An 18376-nucleotide genomic window follows, 5' to 3' on the forward strand; every position below is an offset into this window, starting at 1 on the left:
ATCTCATCAACTGCTATGAACTATGGCATCACATGACCGCAGTAGATATGTGGAGTCCTATTCTGTCTCGCCTTGGCACAACACGGTCAAGCGATGCATCATCAGGAAGCCCGCACTTTGTCAAATTGGAGGAAACTGACAGAGGAGAGAGAGCGCGTTTTCCGCTCAACGTGTTGAAAGTTCCGTTTAATGAAACAGGAGAAAAGACTTTTGTCCAATGTCCTTTTTTTTCACTTTGGAAAAAAGACTAATCAGCAGAGTTCGAGTTGATTTGGGTTTGCATGAGGGTGTGACAGAGCAGTGAGAGATTTCATGGGACGTTGCCCCATGATTCATTGAGTTATTGGTTTCCGCCCTGTTTTAATCGCTGGCGGGCCCGAGCCAAAAAATCTCGGAGGATTCCGGAGAGCTCTTTTCTCCACCATTCAGCAGAATGGAATTTGGTCTGCAAGTGCCTCACGTCATTCGAGGCGTCCTTCACAGTTTCGGGGGCCCTAATTCAAACCACATGGAGGCCAGCGTCCGGTTACGGACCTCTGCAAGAAAAAAAGGACACGTTCCCATTGGCTGCTCCAAGATGGGAAATGGGGTGTCTTGATGGAAAAAGATAACAAACACATCTAAGTAGAAGTCACAACATAGCCAAAGCACACACACATCCACATGCATAAATATACATACACATGTACATACACGGAGACATATACAAATATACATGCATATACACAAATACACACACAGACTGAAACATACACTTATGAGCCTGCAAAAGCTGTTTGCTTGACATGATGGAAGAATGAGCAGCGGGCTCTGTAATATTGCTCCTATTCTTCATTGACAAGCATATATATTTTTTGCTGTTCCCAACTGACTTTGCCGCGCTGAACTCCATTTATGAATTATCTGACATATTTCCTGCTATTTTTTTGACAGGAGTACTCAGAGGAAATTTCAAGGCACCTTTCTCCTGACAAGTAGAAATATCAATATTTGAATAAATTGCAGATTTGGATCTCCTCACATGGATGCTCTCCAGCAAGAGTGTGTGTGTGTGTGTGTGTGTGTGTGGGTGTGTATACGGCTGTATGAATGTGTGTTTGTCTGTGTATGTTTTTGCATGTGTTTGTGTGTGTGTGTGTGTGTGTGTGTGTGTGTGAGTGAAGGGAATGGGAAGGGGTTTGTTTCATTCTGTTACCACGGTCTTATCCCCCTGAGCCCGCAGGCAGAAATCTGTATGCAGCATTTCATTAGGAGGGAGCTCGACTGAGTGACATGTGAAGCACACCTCGCCGTCGACCTGATGAAGTTTACTTCTCTCAAACGGCAAAAAGCCACTTTGTAGACTAGCCCTTTTTTCCACAGAGGAAGAGAGGAGGGTGATGGCTGAGCACCAATAAAAGAATCATGAATGTTGTTTCACAGAATGACAGGCCTATCTGTACACAAATATTTCTCTTCGAGAGAAATGTAAGCTTCAGAGCTTTTTTTCCCCCCCGCTTCTCTTTATAAAGTAGATTCAAATTGATAGAACTGACAGTCTTCAAAATATGATCACCTAAATTCTAAGTCTTGTTGAAAACATCTAACAAGACGCACAAAAGGCGGAACAGAAACAGATTGTGCTTATCTTACAAAAGCAGCGAGTGTTATGTGAGGAAAGTAGCATCTCACCCACTGAACTAAATAATTTACAAACAAATACACCATTGTCCTACAACCTTGATAAATACTCCGTGTCTGTGTAAGAGGTCAATGTCAAGCATCCATAACACTCAGCGCTGTCGTCTTAAAGCTCCTGGTGTTACGTATGAGAGACTTCTGCCTATCTGTCTCACTCTGTTTAGCTGCAGTAGCTGCCATTCTGTCTGCATGTCTGCTGCCGCCGCTGATAGATCACTCTCCTGCCCACCCCTTCAACCCACCCCCTCCCCTCCGCACCCCACCATCATTTCAGGGAGCCTGAGAAATGGCTTAGCCATGTGAGGTTACTCAGGTACCAAAAAGGCTGTGACCCCGTGACCCCCCGACTCGACCTCCCTGACCTGAACGTCATACTTTCTCCCTCTCCAACAGAAAACAAAAACAAATCTTATCATGCGCCTCCGCGGCTCAAAGGAAAAAAAAGAAAGCCCTTATATCAATGTGGTGCTTTGACAATCATCTATCCACATGACCTGTGATTTCTCCGACAGGGTCTGCTTGACACTTACAACAGAGAGGTGACGGCACGCAGGTTGTCCATCTCTCGCCTCGCCTGCCCTTATCTCCTCTCCTCTCCATCTCTCCCCTCACTCCTCCTTGTGTGCACAACTTAATAAGCAAGCAAGGGGTAGATTCCCATTATGGAAACCCTGGAAAATGGCCCGGACATTTTCCCCCATATCTGGGATCTCCATCTGGAGAAGGCACTCTCGCTCTCACTGCCCCCCTCGTCCAATCTCTGTGTGTGTTCTGGTGAGGCTATGCTGCAGAGATGGCTTTCACTCTCCACTGGCTACAATGAGATTGGCCCACCAGGTTGACTCTATTCGAATCGACAACCCATTTCAATAACGTAACAAAACAGAACAGAGTGGCGATGCTGAATAAAACATTTTTGAGGAGCGCCCAGGGGGCAAGATGGAGGTCTCAAATTATCGAAATCTGTAAGACTTTAGAGCACTTTAGCAGAAACATAGATTCATCTACACATAACATAATCTGTTACATACTGATTTAATAATAGCATGTAATCTGGTTAGTTTCCCCAATTGTGTTGTCCTGAATTGCACATCTGTGTCACTGCACTCACATCAGCTTCATAACTAAAGTATATGGTTAACAGACTAATAAAGATTACACTGAGGTCAGCAAGTCACTAATCCCCGGCGTTATTAGTAAAAACAAAGCCTACAGCTTTACTCCATGCACCTCATCACATCTGAGTGCCTATGCACGTGCATAAGGTCCGAACATAATATGGTGTGACTTAAACCATACAATGAGAAGAGAAAATAAATATGCTAAGAGCAGCAGGGGTGGACCGGGCCAGGCCTCTGCGGACCTATGTCATCACTCCCTCCGGTCTCGGCTGCGCTCCCCACCCGAGCGAAAGGCTCAATGATTACGGAGGCTCAGCTTCCCTCTAAGAAAGCAAACCGGAGCTGCAGTCCAAACAAGGCCGAGCCAGCAGCCAGAGAGCACTGCTACACCAGGCAGCTCGGGTTTACCGTCGCCTCCGACCTGGCTGGCCCCCGGGCTTGCATTAGTCCCCCAGCCCAGCCTCTCTAGGACAAACAAACAACCACCACTTACACAGTCAGGGACGAGCAGTGAGGCAGGGAGAGCTGGTGCCACCAGCACTGTGTGGAGGGGGAACCTGACCCAATTGGATTTGCTTTATCACCCCATATAATGACTCCCAGACTGGCCTGTTCCAGTGGTAGAAAATAAAAATTACAACAAAAAAAAAAGTCTGCCTGCCATTCTGAGTTTGGCCCAAAATGGGCAGCTCCCCTAAAACAGATGGGGAGGCATCTCAAAAATGTTCTCTGCCTCTGGGGACATGTGGTTTTCCCCATCATTATATAACTGTAAACTCCTGGATGTCAGAGATTGGGGATAATAACTTTCAGATGTTGGCAGCCCGGGCCAATGCTGGGACCTGCTGGATGGGAACGGTTATTTGGCAGAGGGGAGGAAGTCCGAGAGATTAGGACTAAGATGTGACAGGGAGAAAAGTGGATCTGGACTGGAGCTGAGTGGGTCGCCTCAGTCTGTTCCAATGTGTTCGGCATTGTACCGCGGCTCTAATGATGGCCGTGTGGGAGGCAGAGGCCCCCACGTGTGTGTGTGGTGTGTGTATGTGTGTGTGTGTGTGTGTGTGTGATGCAGGCGGGATGGAGACAAATTAATATCAAAACCACAGGAAATCATGTCATCGTGTTAACACGGAGAAATCAAGCTAAAGTGCTCGGGCTTGATCCACCACTTTTAGCATTCTGTTTCAATTTTCAGACAGATTTGATATGACAGTTTTAGCACTCCCCATTGCAGTGCAGATGTGCCACTAATTCAGAAACAGACACACCTCCTTCAATAAATGAGTCCTTATAGAAGTGTCATCCCGTTAAACCATTTTTATTGGTTTGTCTCACATGGCGGGAGAGGATCATTGTTCACTGCGGACGTGGTCGCCGGTTGCCGGTGTGGTCAAGGTTTGGTCACTTAAACTCCTAATGAAAATTAAAGATGGCCACAAATTTATATATATATATATTCCAGCTGGTCACCGCATGGTAAAAAGCACAATCTGGTTTTTCTTCTTTTTAAATATTTTTTCCCCCTTTGCTTTAAAGTATCGATCGCAGTGCTGAACAAGCAGAGGAGTGTTTTTTATTGTAAATCAATACTGATCGATCGGCTGCCTGGGTGTTGAATATGGATCAATATCACACCAGGCTGTGGAGGAGATCTGATTTCAATTGGCAAGAGAAGCCCGCAGCAGGTTTCCATCAAGCGGTAATTCAAGACATGGGAACATAAGTCAGATGGATTGATATAGACTAGCCAGGACCTTTCTTGCCACTGAACCAGCTCAAGGAAATTTCTGTCATATATCATTAACGCAGTTGGGGCAGGCAGTAAAAAAAAAAGAGGGGGAGCAGAGTACCTCAGTGACCCTAAAGAAGAGCACCGGTCAAACATTGAATAAATGCGCCATTATTAGCATGAATGTTTTGTTTTTTAAATACAGAAACTCCAGAGTAAAAATGAGGAACACTAAAATAGCTCGACTCTCTGCGCGCACGCACACACACACACACACACACACACACACACCGCAGTGTGGTCGTGTTCTGTGGGACTTCTGGTACTGATTATGCGGAGGTCAGCTTGAGATTCATACTGTAAGCTGTTATTAATTTACTGAACAAATGTCCTGGAGAAAACTGGTGAATGGTGAAATATTTTCATTACACTTATCATGCGCTCGATCTTTATTAAACCTGCACATTTGTTTCATTCGCAACAAAACACATGATATTACGGCACACATGTGTGGCCACAGAGCATCGAGCATATGTTTAAAAAAAATAATAAAATAAAAAAAAGCAGGTCACCTCGTTCATTCATCACTTGTTTGTGATTCCTGAAGAGAGGGGCACTGTTCCAAATGACAGCATTGTAAAACAATAAAAACAGAGCTATAGTTAGAAATAACTTGTCACTTTTAATAAATGACACTGGTTCAGGGCTCTTTCTCAGGGGCTTCTCCTCCGATACATCCCGGGCACCCCTGGGGCCAACAGAGCAGCCAGCAGACCAGCTCGTTTCCCCGAGGTAACTGATGACCCTATCCCCGAATTCCCCCATCTTTGTCCTGTGACCTCACACCAGCGGGAGCAGGACCATGTCCGATGAAATCTTCAGACTGCTTCCCATCCTAATCTTGCCCGTGTCACACTACAAATTGCTACATTCAGAAAATGGAAATAGATTGAGGTGGAGATGGAGGGAGGGACTGACGGAGGTAGGGAAAAAGGGAAGGGGAGGGGGGGAGCGGAGGAGTGTGCATCGACAACCAGTCCCCTAAGAAAAATACTTGAGGAAAGAACGACTCGGGAGATCCCGACAAGGAATCACATCTCAGCGAACATATTGATCTGATTTACAAAACCTCCACTCTAATGCGAAACAAATGGCGTGGGCGTGAACTGGTACTTAACCATAAAACCCCAGCATTACTCCGTCTCCGATGAAATACCACATATATCCCTCACCAGGGCCTAATGTGCTGTTTTACGGCCAGATACGACTGAGGTTGACCCAACAGTTTGTTTGACAATTAGGGGAAACCTAATAAGGATTGAATGGGAGTGAGAACATGCCAAGAAAAAGAAAGGAGACCCTTTTTCAAAAGAAAAAAATGGCTTAAAAAAAAAAAAGTCCGGGTGACCTAAATGTGATTCACAGAATCGGAAGCCGTTCGACAAAGCTCTTGCGTCATTAATGCTTCAAGAAACCAAACAACATCTTCAAAACAGCTACAAAGTTTAATTATAAAGGAGAGCTGCTAAATATTTGAGAAAGAGTGGCATGTTTTATTTACTTCAGATTTAATTTCAATAATGTAAGATTTTTCACCGGGGTGGCTTATTGCGGCAGTGTGTCAGGCAGAAGTGAATAAATCTTAATAGATTGTTTTCTTTCATAATATCAAAATAAATCACTTCCATTGGTCCACAGTCGTAGTTAAATCACATTAACGCAGCGAGTCAGTGAACGCAGCTGAACACAGTAAACTTTAACAACATAGACACCAAAAAAAATCTTTGATAACCTTTTCTTCTTTCTCTTCAGCATGTGTGTGTGGGACTCTGTGTGTGTGTGTGTGTGTGTGTGTGTATATACAACGTCCAGTGTTGCTCTTGGCCCAGCATTCATCCCATCACCCCAGCTCTGGCCTTGTTTCTGTCAGCAGTGAACCAGGGGAGTAAAGGGTGGGGGGAGAGAAGAGGAGGAGAGCAAGAGAAGGAGAAGAGGAGAAAGAAAGAGGGAAAGAGAAGGGGGTGGTGAAGGGGGGAGGGGTTGTCTCCATGGACAGATGGACTGCTCTTTCTCAACACATGTGGAACCATGTTTCGTCTTTCACTGCCGTCAAGCTGGAGCCAAATCCGTCGCTCTGTTGGCCCGCGCCACTCTTTCGTACTGCACACCTCTCTCTTTAGCACAGCACGCACACACACACAGTGGTGCGCAGACACACACACATGCATGCGGGTGTGTGCACGAGCAGGGGACACACACACAAAATACACGCACACCCCGCACAAACATCTCAGTCTTTCTCTGCACACATGTTAAAGTCATCACCCCTGCTCAGCGCTAGTAAAACACAACACCCCCGGCTTCTCTGCTGTTGTCAAGTCTTGCCATTAGCTGATGCCACTGGGGAATCCTACCCTAGTGAGGTGGGTCTCCCTCGGGAGCATCAGGCACCACGTTACGTTCAGCCGCCACTCATGTGAACCCAAACATGTGAGCATAATTTGGAAAATATCATTTATACTGTGCGTCTTTGTACGTGTCTTGACATTTACAAACTGCGATAAAACCGACATGAGGGAGGAGGGAATAGAAAACAGGGCGAGAATAATTTGAGGTAATGTTTTGCTTAGTGAACAGTATTACCCAATCCTGGATGTTGGAGCACTGGGAAGGAGGTTCTGGCTCTGGGGCTGCAGAGAGGGTCTGGGTTTCATTTTTCGGCAAGTGCAAGCCAAAGGAGAGCTGCCAAGTACAGCTTTCGCTCTCAACACTTCCTGCTCTTCCTACTCTGGCTCGGGAGGAGACAGGCTTCACTCAAACATCACGTCGACTCAGGCAGGGGTGGCCAGTTTATTCTCCAATTTCTCAATGGGCGTCAAAAAACCCACATCTGTCACATGAATTACAGCGAGCACGGCCATAAATAAAACGCTGAGATGGTTATATTGTTAAATGGAAAGGTGTGTGCAGGTGTTTGCACGCGTGTGTAAACATAGAAAGAGAGCATTTCCTACACAAGTTAACAGCTTTAAATGACTCGCTGTGACGCCTAAAAAAACATTGCAGCGCAGGTCCCGCGGCTCACAGTATAATGCAAAAAAATACAGAAGGAACACCTGCAGCAATCAACTCTCTATCACAACAACAGTGACCCCATCCACTGCATCATTTTCATTATGGATGGTGGGAGCACAGTGCTAGATTAACACTACCTACCGAGTGCCATCTTAATTGCCCCTCTACAGATGCAGTGAAAACATGTCATTTAGGTACTTCACGAACAGACTTCTCTTTTCAGGTTATCAAGACAGCCGCTCATTGAAAACACACCCTCTTTTCCAATGCTGATGTGCAATTAAAATGGTTTTAGAAATCCTCTTTGACAGTCCAGGGCTTAGCCAAAAATGTAAATGACATTAAAGGAGACAATGAATTTAATTTTGTTTAATGTCCCCTTTCGCTGATTCTCATTTACATCACATTTCCACATAAAGGGCTGACCTTATAAATACTGGCATTTGTTCAGCTTTTGGAGGTAATCACGGTTTTGCAAAAACCAGATGGGAGCACACAAATTTTCCGATTTGTTTCTTAGAAGGCCGGGGGAACCACATGTGAGACGTTCTAAGGCTGCGGGTCTTTTGTTTTCTGGTAAACAACTTGACAACAAGTCAAGTGCACTCTGGGAAATGACCTCGTAGGTGTTCCACAAATGAACGATAACGCAAAGTCATTTAGAAAATACAGGCTCGCTAATGAGGGACATAACGGAAAGCTAAGCAAAATTTACATTAGGCCAAAATTTAATCGCATTAACACACGAACAGGTGCGCTGAGGCCTTTATAAATGAGCTAAATGAATAAAAGCCTCCCACAGCACAACCATGTGTGCTGACCAAAAAAAAGAGACAAGGGGAAAAATAAGGGAAAAAACAAGTCAATGTCATGAATTATTCAGTGGCTGGGCTGCACTCCAAAGGTCAGTGCTCTTTGACCTTTGTGACAGGAAGTGAAAGGGAGTGCCGTAGCCGCTGGAATAAACGGAGCTGACATGTTTAGCTCCGGACCAGAACCCGTTTGTGAATGGCAGGGTAAATTGACACAAGATGTTAAACTGTATGAACATACATTAAATTCAAAATTCATATATGGGCAGAACACACATTGATAACACACTCTCTCGCTGTGTCTGTCTTGACTCTCGCTTGCATAAATTGCTCCAGCCTCTCGCAGCAAAATGTGACCTTTGAACCCTGACACACAGAATGAGTCATTTTCTCTCCTCTTTCAACAACATGTGCTGTCTTATTACAAAATCCATGTCTAAGCCTGAACAATGTATCTAATCTTTCACACAAGAGAAGACAAAGTCAATATGCAAGAGAGTGAAGACAGATACCAGACCAGGAGAGTCATCGCAAATTGAGTTATGTTTGGCTATACACTACATGCACTGTAAATGGGAAAACCATCTAATCAGATATTGGGTACCTCATCACTATAAAGACTCAAATTACCGACTGAATAAACCTACACCCCCACTTACTTTAAGGCACCATTAACTTATAAATGTGACATCTGTAGCACTGCTGGATTTATAAAGGGGAGAGATGATTATACTGCACTGCAAAGTGATGCGGTCATGGCAAAAGTGCTGCAATTAGTCCCAAGATAAATTTACTGTTTCTTTTATATAATGTAAGCACCAACTATGATTTTTTTTTTTTTTTGAAAAGTACCCGCACGCTATTGAAATACAATAGACTTATTTTGTTGAGCAAAATATGCACTGACTTTGTTGAAATTTGAGTCATAACACATATAAACCCACCCAAATGCAACAAAAATAGGGCCTTTCTTCATCCAAAAAGGAGTATGAATAATGCAAGGGCATCAAATGTAAGTGCTGAAATATTTAAAGACCAAGCAGTGCTGAAACTTTGTGACAGCTGTTGGGCCTATATCTAACCAACTTTTTCTTTTTTTTTTTTAAAGAGAATCCTTCCTCTTCAAAAAATCTGAGTGAAAATCTGTATCAAAACTCTGAGAGAAAATAGGGTAAACAGATGTCTGGCTTGACCGCAGGAAAATAGGACACATTTGGAATGATAAGTTTCCCAAACTCCGTTGGATATGCCAGATCCATGGGAACGCCAGTTAATGTCTTGCTAGATGCCAGCTAGCTGTGTGCGCTTTCCCCTCTTACCATCTGGGAAAATGTTACAGCGAATGAACGCCATCAATGATTCACTCCAAATCTGTTTCTTAAGGTTCGGCCATGCTACTGTTTCTCTAGGAAATGTGGCAGTGCTAGCCCGGTTTTCATACTGTAATTGTAGACAGATGAGACATGCCTGATTCAACAATCAAACCTCTCCTCGAGGTTTATGTCACTCAACTATGTTCTACTCAATTGGAAATAATCAGTTTCTGCCAGCAGCGACCGCAGCACAGGTGCCTGTAATGATGTGCATGAGAAAATGACAGATGTAACAGAAATGGCTGTAAAACATGGAAGCTTTAACTAAAAGCTTACCCATATGCACAGCGGGAATAGGCAAGTAATTGCGGTAAATAGTCTTGCGTGGCGAGCCTAGTGTGCTCTGGCCGTGTCCGTAACTCTTGCTAAACCCTGCAACCTTTCACAAGCACCCCTCTCTGCGAGCCTCCTCCAGTCACTGGGAACCTGTGTGGGTCTGTTAGGGTGAGCTGACGGGCTCATAGTTACGACATGGAGACAATGGGAGGGTCTAATGAGGAACATATGCTTTTGTGTTTCAACAGAGCCGCTCATTGTGCAAGGAAAGGGATACTCTACTCCTATTCAGGCTCGTCACAATGAAAATTCGAGCCCTCCCTGAGCCAGTTGAGCTTACAATATCCATCCGCTTCTTTTTTCTCCCTCTTCTTTTTTTTCCCACCCCTCTTTCTTGACTTTAATTCTCCATGCGTTCATTTTGCTTATTGTACTTATGTTACATGTTTTGTCCTGCAGATTGAAGAACAATGGTGTGCGAAACTCTAAGCAGTAAAAGGCAGCAGAGCGACACAAAGCAAACATGAAAGAGGCGGAAATTAAGCAAAGTCTCAAGTTATATGTTAATGTCCGCGCCGTCCTTAACAGATGACGTCTAAATTAAGCAGAAAAGTATCCACCTGAGCACTTTTTTGAATACGCTGTGACTGTCAAGCATAAAAGCATAAACAACGTGAGGATGTGCATGCTTGTGTGTGGGTGTTTGTGTCCTCGCGTGTGTGTGTGTTTGCATCTACGTGTGTCTGTGTGAGTTTGAGTTCAGACAGCAGTAGCTCTGGTAATCCATCCAGGCTCCCAGGGCAGCCAGCTCCTACTTCCTGATGCATGAGAAGCCGCTGGAGTGGAGTGGCAGCAACAACTGCTCAGCCCTATTTGATTACTAATAAGAGAGTTGTCCCCTCTGTCAGATACCAGGCATTCTCCACTAAGCAAACAGTGATTCCGGCTAGTCAAACATTAGCATTGCTGTCTCTCCCTACTACGTGGTGAGAGTTACATTGAGATCGACGCTCAAACTACACCCCCTACCTCACCCCTATATCCACCACCACATACACACACACGCTAAACTACCTACACATATTCACGCTGACCAGGACGTATAGTTTCACAGTGTGAGAAAAATGTCAATGCCTGAAAGGAGACCATTTATTCTCCCTCTTTAGAAGGTGATGAAGGTAATATAAATGTGGCAGATGCAACTTCCCTGAAGGCGCAGAACAAAACAGCACACATAAAATGTTTATCCCTTCTAAAACGAAACTTTAATGGCATCTAGCTCACAGCGAACTTGAGCGAAGGAAACAGTCAATGAAAAACAACTATTGACAGTGTAAGCATCACTGTCGTAAACAAAGAAGGGAAGCCAGCCAAATAAATGTGAAGTTGCCTAAGCTAATTAGGTGTATTCCCAGCATGATCCTCTAGTGATTGAACCACCTGTGATTGAACAAACCCTATCCAGGTGGTGACCGCCCCTCGGTGCACAGGTACCTGGGAAAGACGCCCCTCAGCCACTCACACAGAATCACCCACGGTTCCCACACTGTGGGGCTATAAGATGCAAGTCAGCCCAACTGGGCCGTCTGGCACACCGGGAGGGAGCTCATTTGTTCACTAGCTCATCCATGTGCCTGCTCATCCACTCAGTCGCTCATCCATTTAGTCGCTCACTCATTCACAAACACAGAGGAAGCAGCACGCGGCCTACCTGTCAATGATCACAGGGTCTGATGGAGTCTCGTTCCTGTTTCCGCAGCTTTTCTTGTCACAGCATCGGCTATAGGGGCACAGACAGAGTGTCACAGAGCAAGCAATACTTTGCTAAATAAATAAAAATAAATAAATAATGCACACAGAACCACATACATTTATTAAGTGCCTTGGAGTGGTTTTGATATCGGGGAGAGAAGAAAAAAAAATTGCCATGAGATTTCCTTCACTCAATCTATCCGTTCCATTGATGCTGATGGCTGATAAAAATGGTGAAAACAACATGTTGTGTTGTTTGGCTTAGTGTTGGAGGGGAGGGGAGTGGGGATTGGGCCAGGAGGCAGGGGAGTCACTTTTCACAGCTTCAGCTTTTGTTTACCTCTAATTGCCAAGCTGCTATTTCTGAGGGAGATGCAAGGTGCCACCCTCAACCAATATTTCTGCAGGGCATTTATCAATTATGGCCTCAAAAGCACTAATCTATCTTCCACCACATGTTTCAGCCATCTCCTCCCTAAGCCTATAGCTAGCTGCCTCTCACTCCTTTGATTGGGACTTGAATCAAAACTGCAAAAATAAACAAATACATCATCCTCGCTTCCATTTGAAATGAAAACATATAAACATATGTGAGTAAGATTGATTTATGCCATATGGTGCTGAAGGAAAAACAAAGATTTTGTGCAAAGCTACTGTCAGTCAACCACACATTATTTAAATATGTCTGATTTACATGACTTTCTAGCAGCAGTAATAAAGATGTGTTTTATGGCTTAGGCGCTGCAGTGTATTAAAGCAAAAATATAATTCAAAAACTATATGTATTACATGCTTAGAAATTAAGACGTAATAAGGTATGAAAAGATTATTCTTATTTTAACATGTTCTTATCTTCTTATCTGATAATAGTCAGCAGTTAGTTCTTTATTCAGCAGCAAAATGCACTTCCTCATGACAGAAAAAAAAACCTCCAGAGCACGAGCATATTCAACGTGTCACAAATAAGTGATGGATGCATGTATAAATTGAGCGTGAGTGATGAGTTTATGCATGGAAAAAGACAAATCATTCTCAGCTCTCATGCTGCACTTGCTCTCAACCAGTAACTTGAACAATGCACCGGTGCAACAAAGGGGAGGTTAACCGACAGTATCCGAATTCAATGTTCACAAAGCTCATGCTGAGCTCAACAATAACAACAAAAGGCGTTTTTCCTTTTAGTATCAATGACACCGCTGAATAGCAGCGAAATATGAGAGGTTGAGATTTATGTGGTTAAATGACGCTAAAAGGCTCGCTGATCATTGTTGACAGGTGGGATCAACCAAGAACTGACTCTGTGCTAAAAAGAAGAGGTGGGGGGGAGGCATGGCATGCAACGTCTATACATAACTTAACGGAAATAGAAAACACATTGTCTCTTGCAGTAAATAATGACATGTTAGAATAAATTAAAAAAAACAAGCTAAAAATTAAAAAACACAACTTATGTACTGTCACTGACTGTTTATTACACATTCAATTCCCCCTCACTGAAAAAGACAAGTCAGTTCATTCTCACTGTCATATTCATATCAAAGTTGAATCACATCATATCAAAGTTGGAAATGACAGCAGCTCTCTCTCCCTCTCTCTCTTTCTCTCTCTGTGGTTGCTGAAGGACCACAGGACAGTCTGGATTGCTGCATCACATCATGAGTGTCAAAACTTATTGAAGGGGAGGGAATTACTTTTTGCCTGGATCTGCAAAATGGACAGAGCGGGAAAAAAAAAGAAAAAGAAAAAAAAGATAATGCTTACCTGCACATAATTTCATGGGTAAGAAGAACTCTGCACATTTCTGGATTCTTGTCTTGGCCCTCATAAACTATGGCCTTTGAAAGGAAATGAGATGGAAATAAAGTGAAAACACAGTCATCTCTTAAACACATATTAACTCGTGTAAATTTAAAAATAATTAGACTGCTATTTTTGCACTTAATAAAACAAATCAGAGCATGCATACACATGATCTTGGGACAACAGAATATATTAAATGAGTGCAAATGCAATGTTAGAAATTAAAATAATCATAGCAAATTATATTCATTTATATAAACATCAACCTAAATAAACAATTATAAAAAATAATAACACCAACAGAAATAATTCTAGGGGCAGCAATAATTTTTAAAAATTCTCATCATAAAATTAATGAAGATAATAATAATAAATTGTATTTTTTTATTAATCTAGATAATATCCTGTGGCTCAGAGAGACAGACAGAGAAGGAGAGAGAGACAGAGGGATTTTCATAAGGAGAGATCCAATAGAAGTGTCATCAATATGCTTATAATCTGGGGATATTTGGGGGAAAGTGTTAATGGGCAATCTGTTGTTTATTTTGAGCCGCTAACAATGATCTTTCTGTGGATAAAAAGCGGTGTCTGGCGGTACGGTTGAGTAATTTTTGAGCATTGGCTGAAACAGATGGCGTGGAGCTATCAGTTCTGCCGCTCTTCTCTCCCTCCCTCGATCCCTCCCTCCTTCTTCCATTTCTAAGGATAGACACTTCACTCCCTCGTATACTGAACCGGCACCAAGCATCACATTATTGACAAAATATATTTTTCAATAAAAACAACACAAATTAAATAAAATAAAAAGCGTGACATTTCTGTTTTGTTTTAATGCATTTCATATTTTTATTATTATCATTATTATTATTTGGCACGCTGTGCAATTTAAGAGTGACTTTAAAAAAGTGACATATCAGAACCAGGTCGCATCACTCTCTCGCCTTTTTAAAGCTGTCCTACTTGACCTGATGTATTTTTTCTTTTTTCTTTTTTTCTTTTTTTTTGTTGCTAGGAACCGGGCGATTATCTATATTGGTTTGATTTATGTCGCAGTTTGCAGCTGTAGAAACAGAAATCCATAAATTGCTTGTTCTGCGTCATTGACTCGGATCATTCGCACAGGAATGTTGTCTGTGACCAGTGGCTCAGGCTTCACGGCTCTATCCAGAAGGCTCTGCTTAAACCCTCGATTTAATACCAAAACACGGGTTGGGGAGCTGAAATAAGTGCGGCTGATTTTATTCCTCGAATTATAATTAACTTTTCAAATCTTTGCGATGGCTTGAAATGTGCGTAAAGGCTTAATAATAATATTTTGCGCGCAGGGCTCTGGGTTAAAAGTCACTCACATATTTGTAAATAAGAAATTCACCTCTGCAAAAAAAAATATTAATATTAATATTTATAAATATAATGCATTTTTTTAAATGTATTTAGAGCGTCACCTCCGAGGAAAAGTCAAATCAGATCATATGGAGCAGACGTGCTGTTTAAAATTTAATGTGAGCCCACAAAGAAGCCAAACTCTGGCAGAGTGAAATTGACTTTTAGAGTCTTTGCAATATGATATGGCCAAACGTAAACAGTCGAAATGGAAGCTGTCTCTTCTTGTTACACCGGTAATTTGATTTTATTTTGTGCAACAACTTGCATTTTTGCAAGAACATTTTTTTTTCTTTTTTGAAAACCGTGTAGTGCATGCATCTCAGGGGTGACGATTTGCACGGCGTGTGATGGTTTGGGTTTTTTTGCACAAGTGAACCATGCATGTGTGCAGGGTTTTGCACTGTGTGCGTTTAAACAAGTGTAACAGCAGCTTACCTGCTTCGTCATGGAATCGATTAACCGTATGTAAAGATCCTGTTCTGTTCTGACGCCTGGGGAGAGAAAAAAAGAAGAGCACTTGTGAGTTTTGAGGAATTGTGGGAAAAAAATGTTAAAAAAAAAAAAAAAAGAAAGCCCTCAAAAAAAAGTTTAGTAACACGTGTTTGAAAAAATAGGAGAGTTAAGAACGTGGTTATAAAATGATCAGACTGCTTTTATTAGTATTATTATTATTTTATTTATAGTGTTATGCAGAGAATCTGCCCAAACAAAATGTTTATTTTTGCACGTGTTTGAAAAAATATTAAATCAACTTTAACTCACCATTGCTGTACAATAACTGTAGTTTGTAATGTATCCCATTGTTAGTTTTTTCACTGGTTGGTTCCTGCAGAAAACAACAAGTTTGTGAAAATCCACACAACAACTACCCACCACCACATGTCTGCGTGTTGACAAAATTATTTACGTGCAAAAGAAGAGGAACAGCTTTAAAACGACTCTCTGTCATCAACGAATTGAGGTTTGTTGTTTTTTTTTTTAATCAATATTACACGTGACTTCCCCCTTTAGTAACCCCTTGCCATTTCAGAGAAGATAATTTCGATACATGTGCTGATTATGTACAAGGGGGTACACACGTATATTTCTAAAAATACACCGCTTACTTTTTCTTTCTCCACAAAGTCCACAAAAGCTGTCCTTTCGATCTCCACGGGCTGACCCTGTCTGTCATACAGCGCCAGGACGAAATGGAAAAAATTGGATTTTCTGAGGTTGGAAGGGGGCTGCTTTTCATAATGTGCCCGTGCCAAGCCGACACCGCTGCGGGGAGAAAACAAGAGACCATCTCGGTTAAGCACCGGACACCGGGGATACTAGATGATGGAGAAGCTGATGGAAACATTGGAGATGCAGAAGCACGCTTGAGTACGGGGGAGATTTCTTGATTTGTCACAATAATGGGTAATCTGATGTAATGAAAGAAGGGAAAGCCGAAGGGGGGGCATTTATTGGGAGACCGTAATTGATACAGAGTATTCAGGGGATTGAGGGGTCGATATGATGAGGAGGGAAATGCGTGAGAAAAATCAGATGCTTTTTGGCATGCGTACCTTTGGGCGGCTGTGTTTGCATCCACCACCCCAGCTGTGTGCATCCAGGAGCGGACCGAGTTCAGTCCACCGAGCGGTTCCTCCTTCATCGTCGTCCCACCCCGCGGTATAGTTTCCTGAATTCCAAACATTTAGGACAATTTGCGTGAAAAAGAGCCTCCTGTGAAATTAGGGAAATAAACGTCCAAGCGTGTTATCCTTTAGGGTTGTTTTTTTTTCACGGGATAAGTAGCGAGAGCCGATTCAGACTTGCGAGGGAAAACCCGGTCCACAGGTCTTGCCTCCCTCTTCAGTCCGTCCGATGTGAACAATTCTCAAAGTGCTGTACTTAGTTAGAGCGGTATCCACAGACTGGAAAAGTGAATTGTTCAATAGACAAGATTTTTTTTGTGTTGCTATTGTTCCTCTTTGTTTTTTTTGTTTTTTTTGTGCTATTCACAGAAAAATCGATGGCAGTTGTTTGTGTTTGTGGGTGATGCTGCTCTCAAAGTGCCCACATCCCTGAAGCACCCGCATCCAAAACCTTCAGGACTTCTTGTTGAATAAAAAACCCACTCCTGAAAAGGTGCTGCTGCTTCTCCACAAGACAAACACAGGCAAAGGCTGATCACCAGTGGAGGTGTTCCTAGTACACAGGAGAGGTGGATAAGGGGCCCTTTCGCGTCGTGCAGGATGGATGGGAACATGCAAAACTAAGCCCTCTTTCCCCGAGGACTGAAATCTTTCCCGGGAGCCAAAACTCTAAACCCACGGGAGAGGCGCTGTCAGAATATGACGCTGAAGGGGCGTGGTTTTGCCCAAATATGGAGCTCTGACGGTTCCTGTCAAGCAGTGGCGCTCCTCTGCACGGGTACAGCCCTATAGTGCAGCAGGCTGAGAACACTCATTCGCTCCACTTTTCCTCTTGCTTAGGCCCTATATGTGGTGAGTTTGATTTTTTTAATGATATGGAAAATTCAACCGGGTGTAACCATCACACATAATGAGGAAAAAAAAACCATAATAATAACTCGGAATTTATTATTATTATTATTATTATTATTATTATTTTTAGCTGACCTAATAATAATTGCTCCGTGATTAGTTTTATCATACTGCATTAAATTTATTTGACATATTTATTCGATTAAATTTGTTATCATTAGTGCAAATTGACTTGTTTGTTCACTAATGTATCGAAAGCATCTCGTTGCGAATACAGGCCATAAATCATATTTCAATAGTGGCAGATTTCTTTTTATATTTTGCAACTGTGCATTTTTAATTTTTTTTTTTTTTTTTTTTGCGGGTTATTTTATTGTAATTAAATTGTAATTAATTTAATGGTGATTCCAGAGAATCTGACACGATTATAAATATTAATTTGCATTAACTTTTCATTGAGAATTGTTTTTAAAACATCGTTTTGATTTGACGTTTAATTCTTTTGTATCGCAGAGCCGGGGGGCTTCTTTATTTATAGCGTTAAATATAACAAAGTTTGAAAATCTGCCTCCATATTATTAAAAACAAATCAATCACATCGCTGTGCCATTTGACAGAAAGTCAGACCTTTTTTTATGGACTTAAAAAATCAGAGCCACTGTGTCTACTGACATTAAAACAAACTTCAGGAAATCCATGGTTCTGTGTCTTCTTTATTTCATGCACGTCCTGTAAAATCAGTAATAATCAGAAACATCTTAATCATTTTTAAAGAGCCAGACTGCCTACATGTCCGACTCTGTCCGAGAGGGGCAAGCAAGCAATTCGGTTCATTAGTGGTGAAAAGGAGGAGAGGATGGAGGGAGAGAGGGGAGGGTGCGAGGAAGAGAGATGT

General features: G+C 42.5%; 1 protein-coding gene across 8 annotated transcripts in view; it reads right to left on the reverse strand.

Annotated features, from left to right (window-relative positions):
* ebf3b (EBF transcription factor 3b) overlaps positions 1 to 17981 on the reverse strand; it is a 68889-nt gene extending 50908 nt beyond the window's left edge. For 2 of the 8 annotated variants that reach the window (XM_042502107.2, XM_042502106.2), the window contains exons 1-6: positions 16558 to 17981; positions 16111 to 16267; positions 15767 to 15830; positions 15440 to 15495; positions 13580 to 13653; positions 11778 to 11846 (exon numbers count right to left, since the gene is read on the reverse strand). In XM_042502107.2, the coding sequence (XP_042358041.1) occupies positions 11778 to 11846; positions 13580 to 13653; positions 15440 to 15495; positions 15767 to 15830; positions 16111 to 16267; positions 16558 to 16688 (551 nt within the window). In that variant the 5' untranslated portion in view covers positions 16689 to 17981. The remainder of the gene's footprint in view (positions 1 to 11777; positions 11847 to 13579; positions 13654 to 15439; positions 15496 to 15766; positions 15831 to 16110; positions 16268 to 16557) is intronic. The other 6 variants (XM_042502110.2, XM_042502109.2, XM_042502112.2 and 3 more) reach the window with 3 other exon arrangements.
* Between the last annotated feature and the right edge of the window lie 395 nt (positions 17982 to 18376).

Source organism: Plectropomus leopardus, chromosome 13 (genome assembly GCF_026936395.1).
Source record: "Plectropomus leopardus strain MGB_pleo_1.0 chromosome 13, ASM2693639v1, whole genome shotgun sequence".
Lineage (NCBI taxonomy): Eukaryota > Metazoa > Chordata > Actinopteri > Perciformes > Serranidae > Plectropomus > Plectropomus leopardus.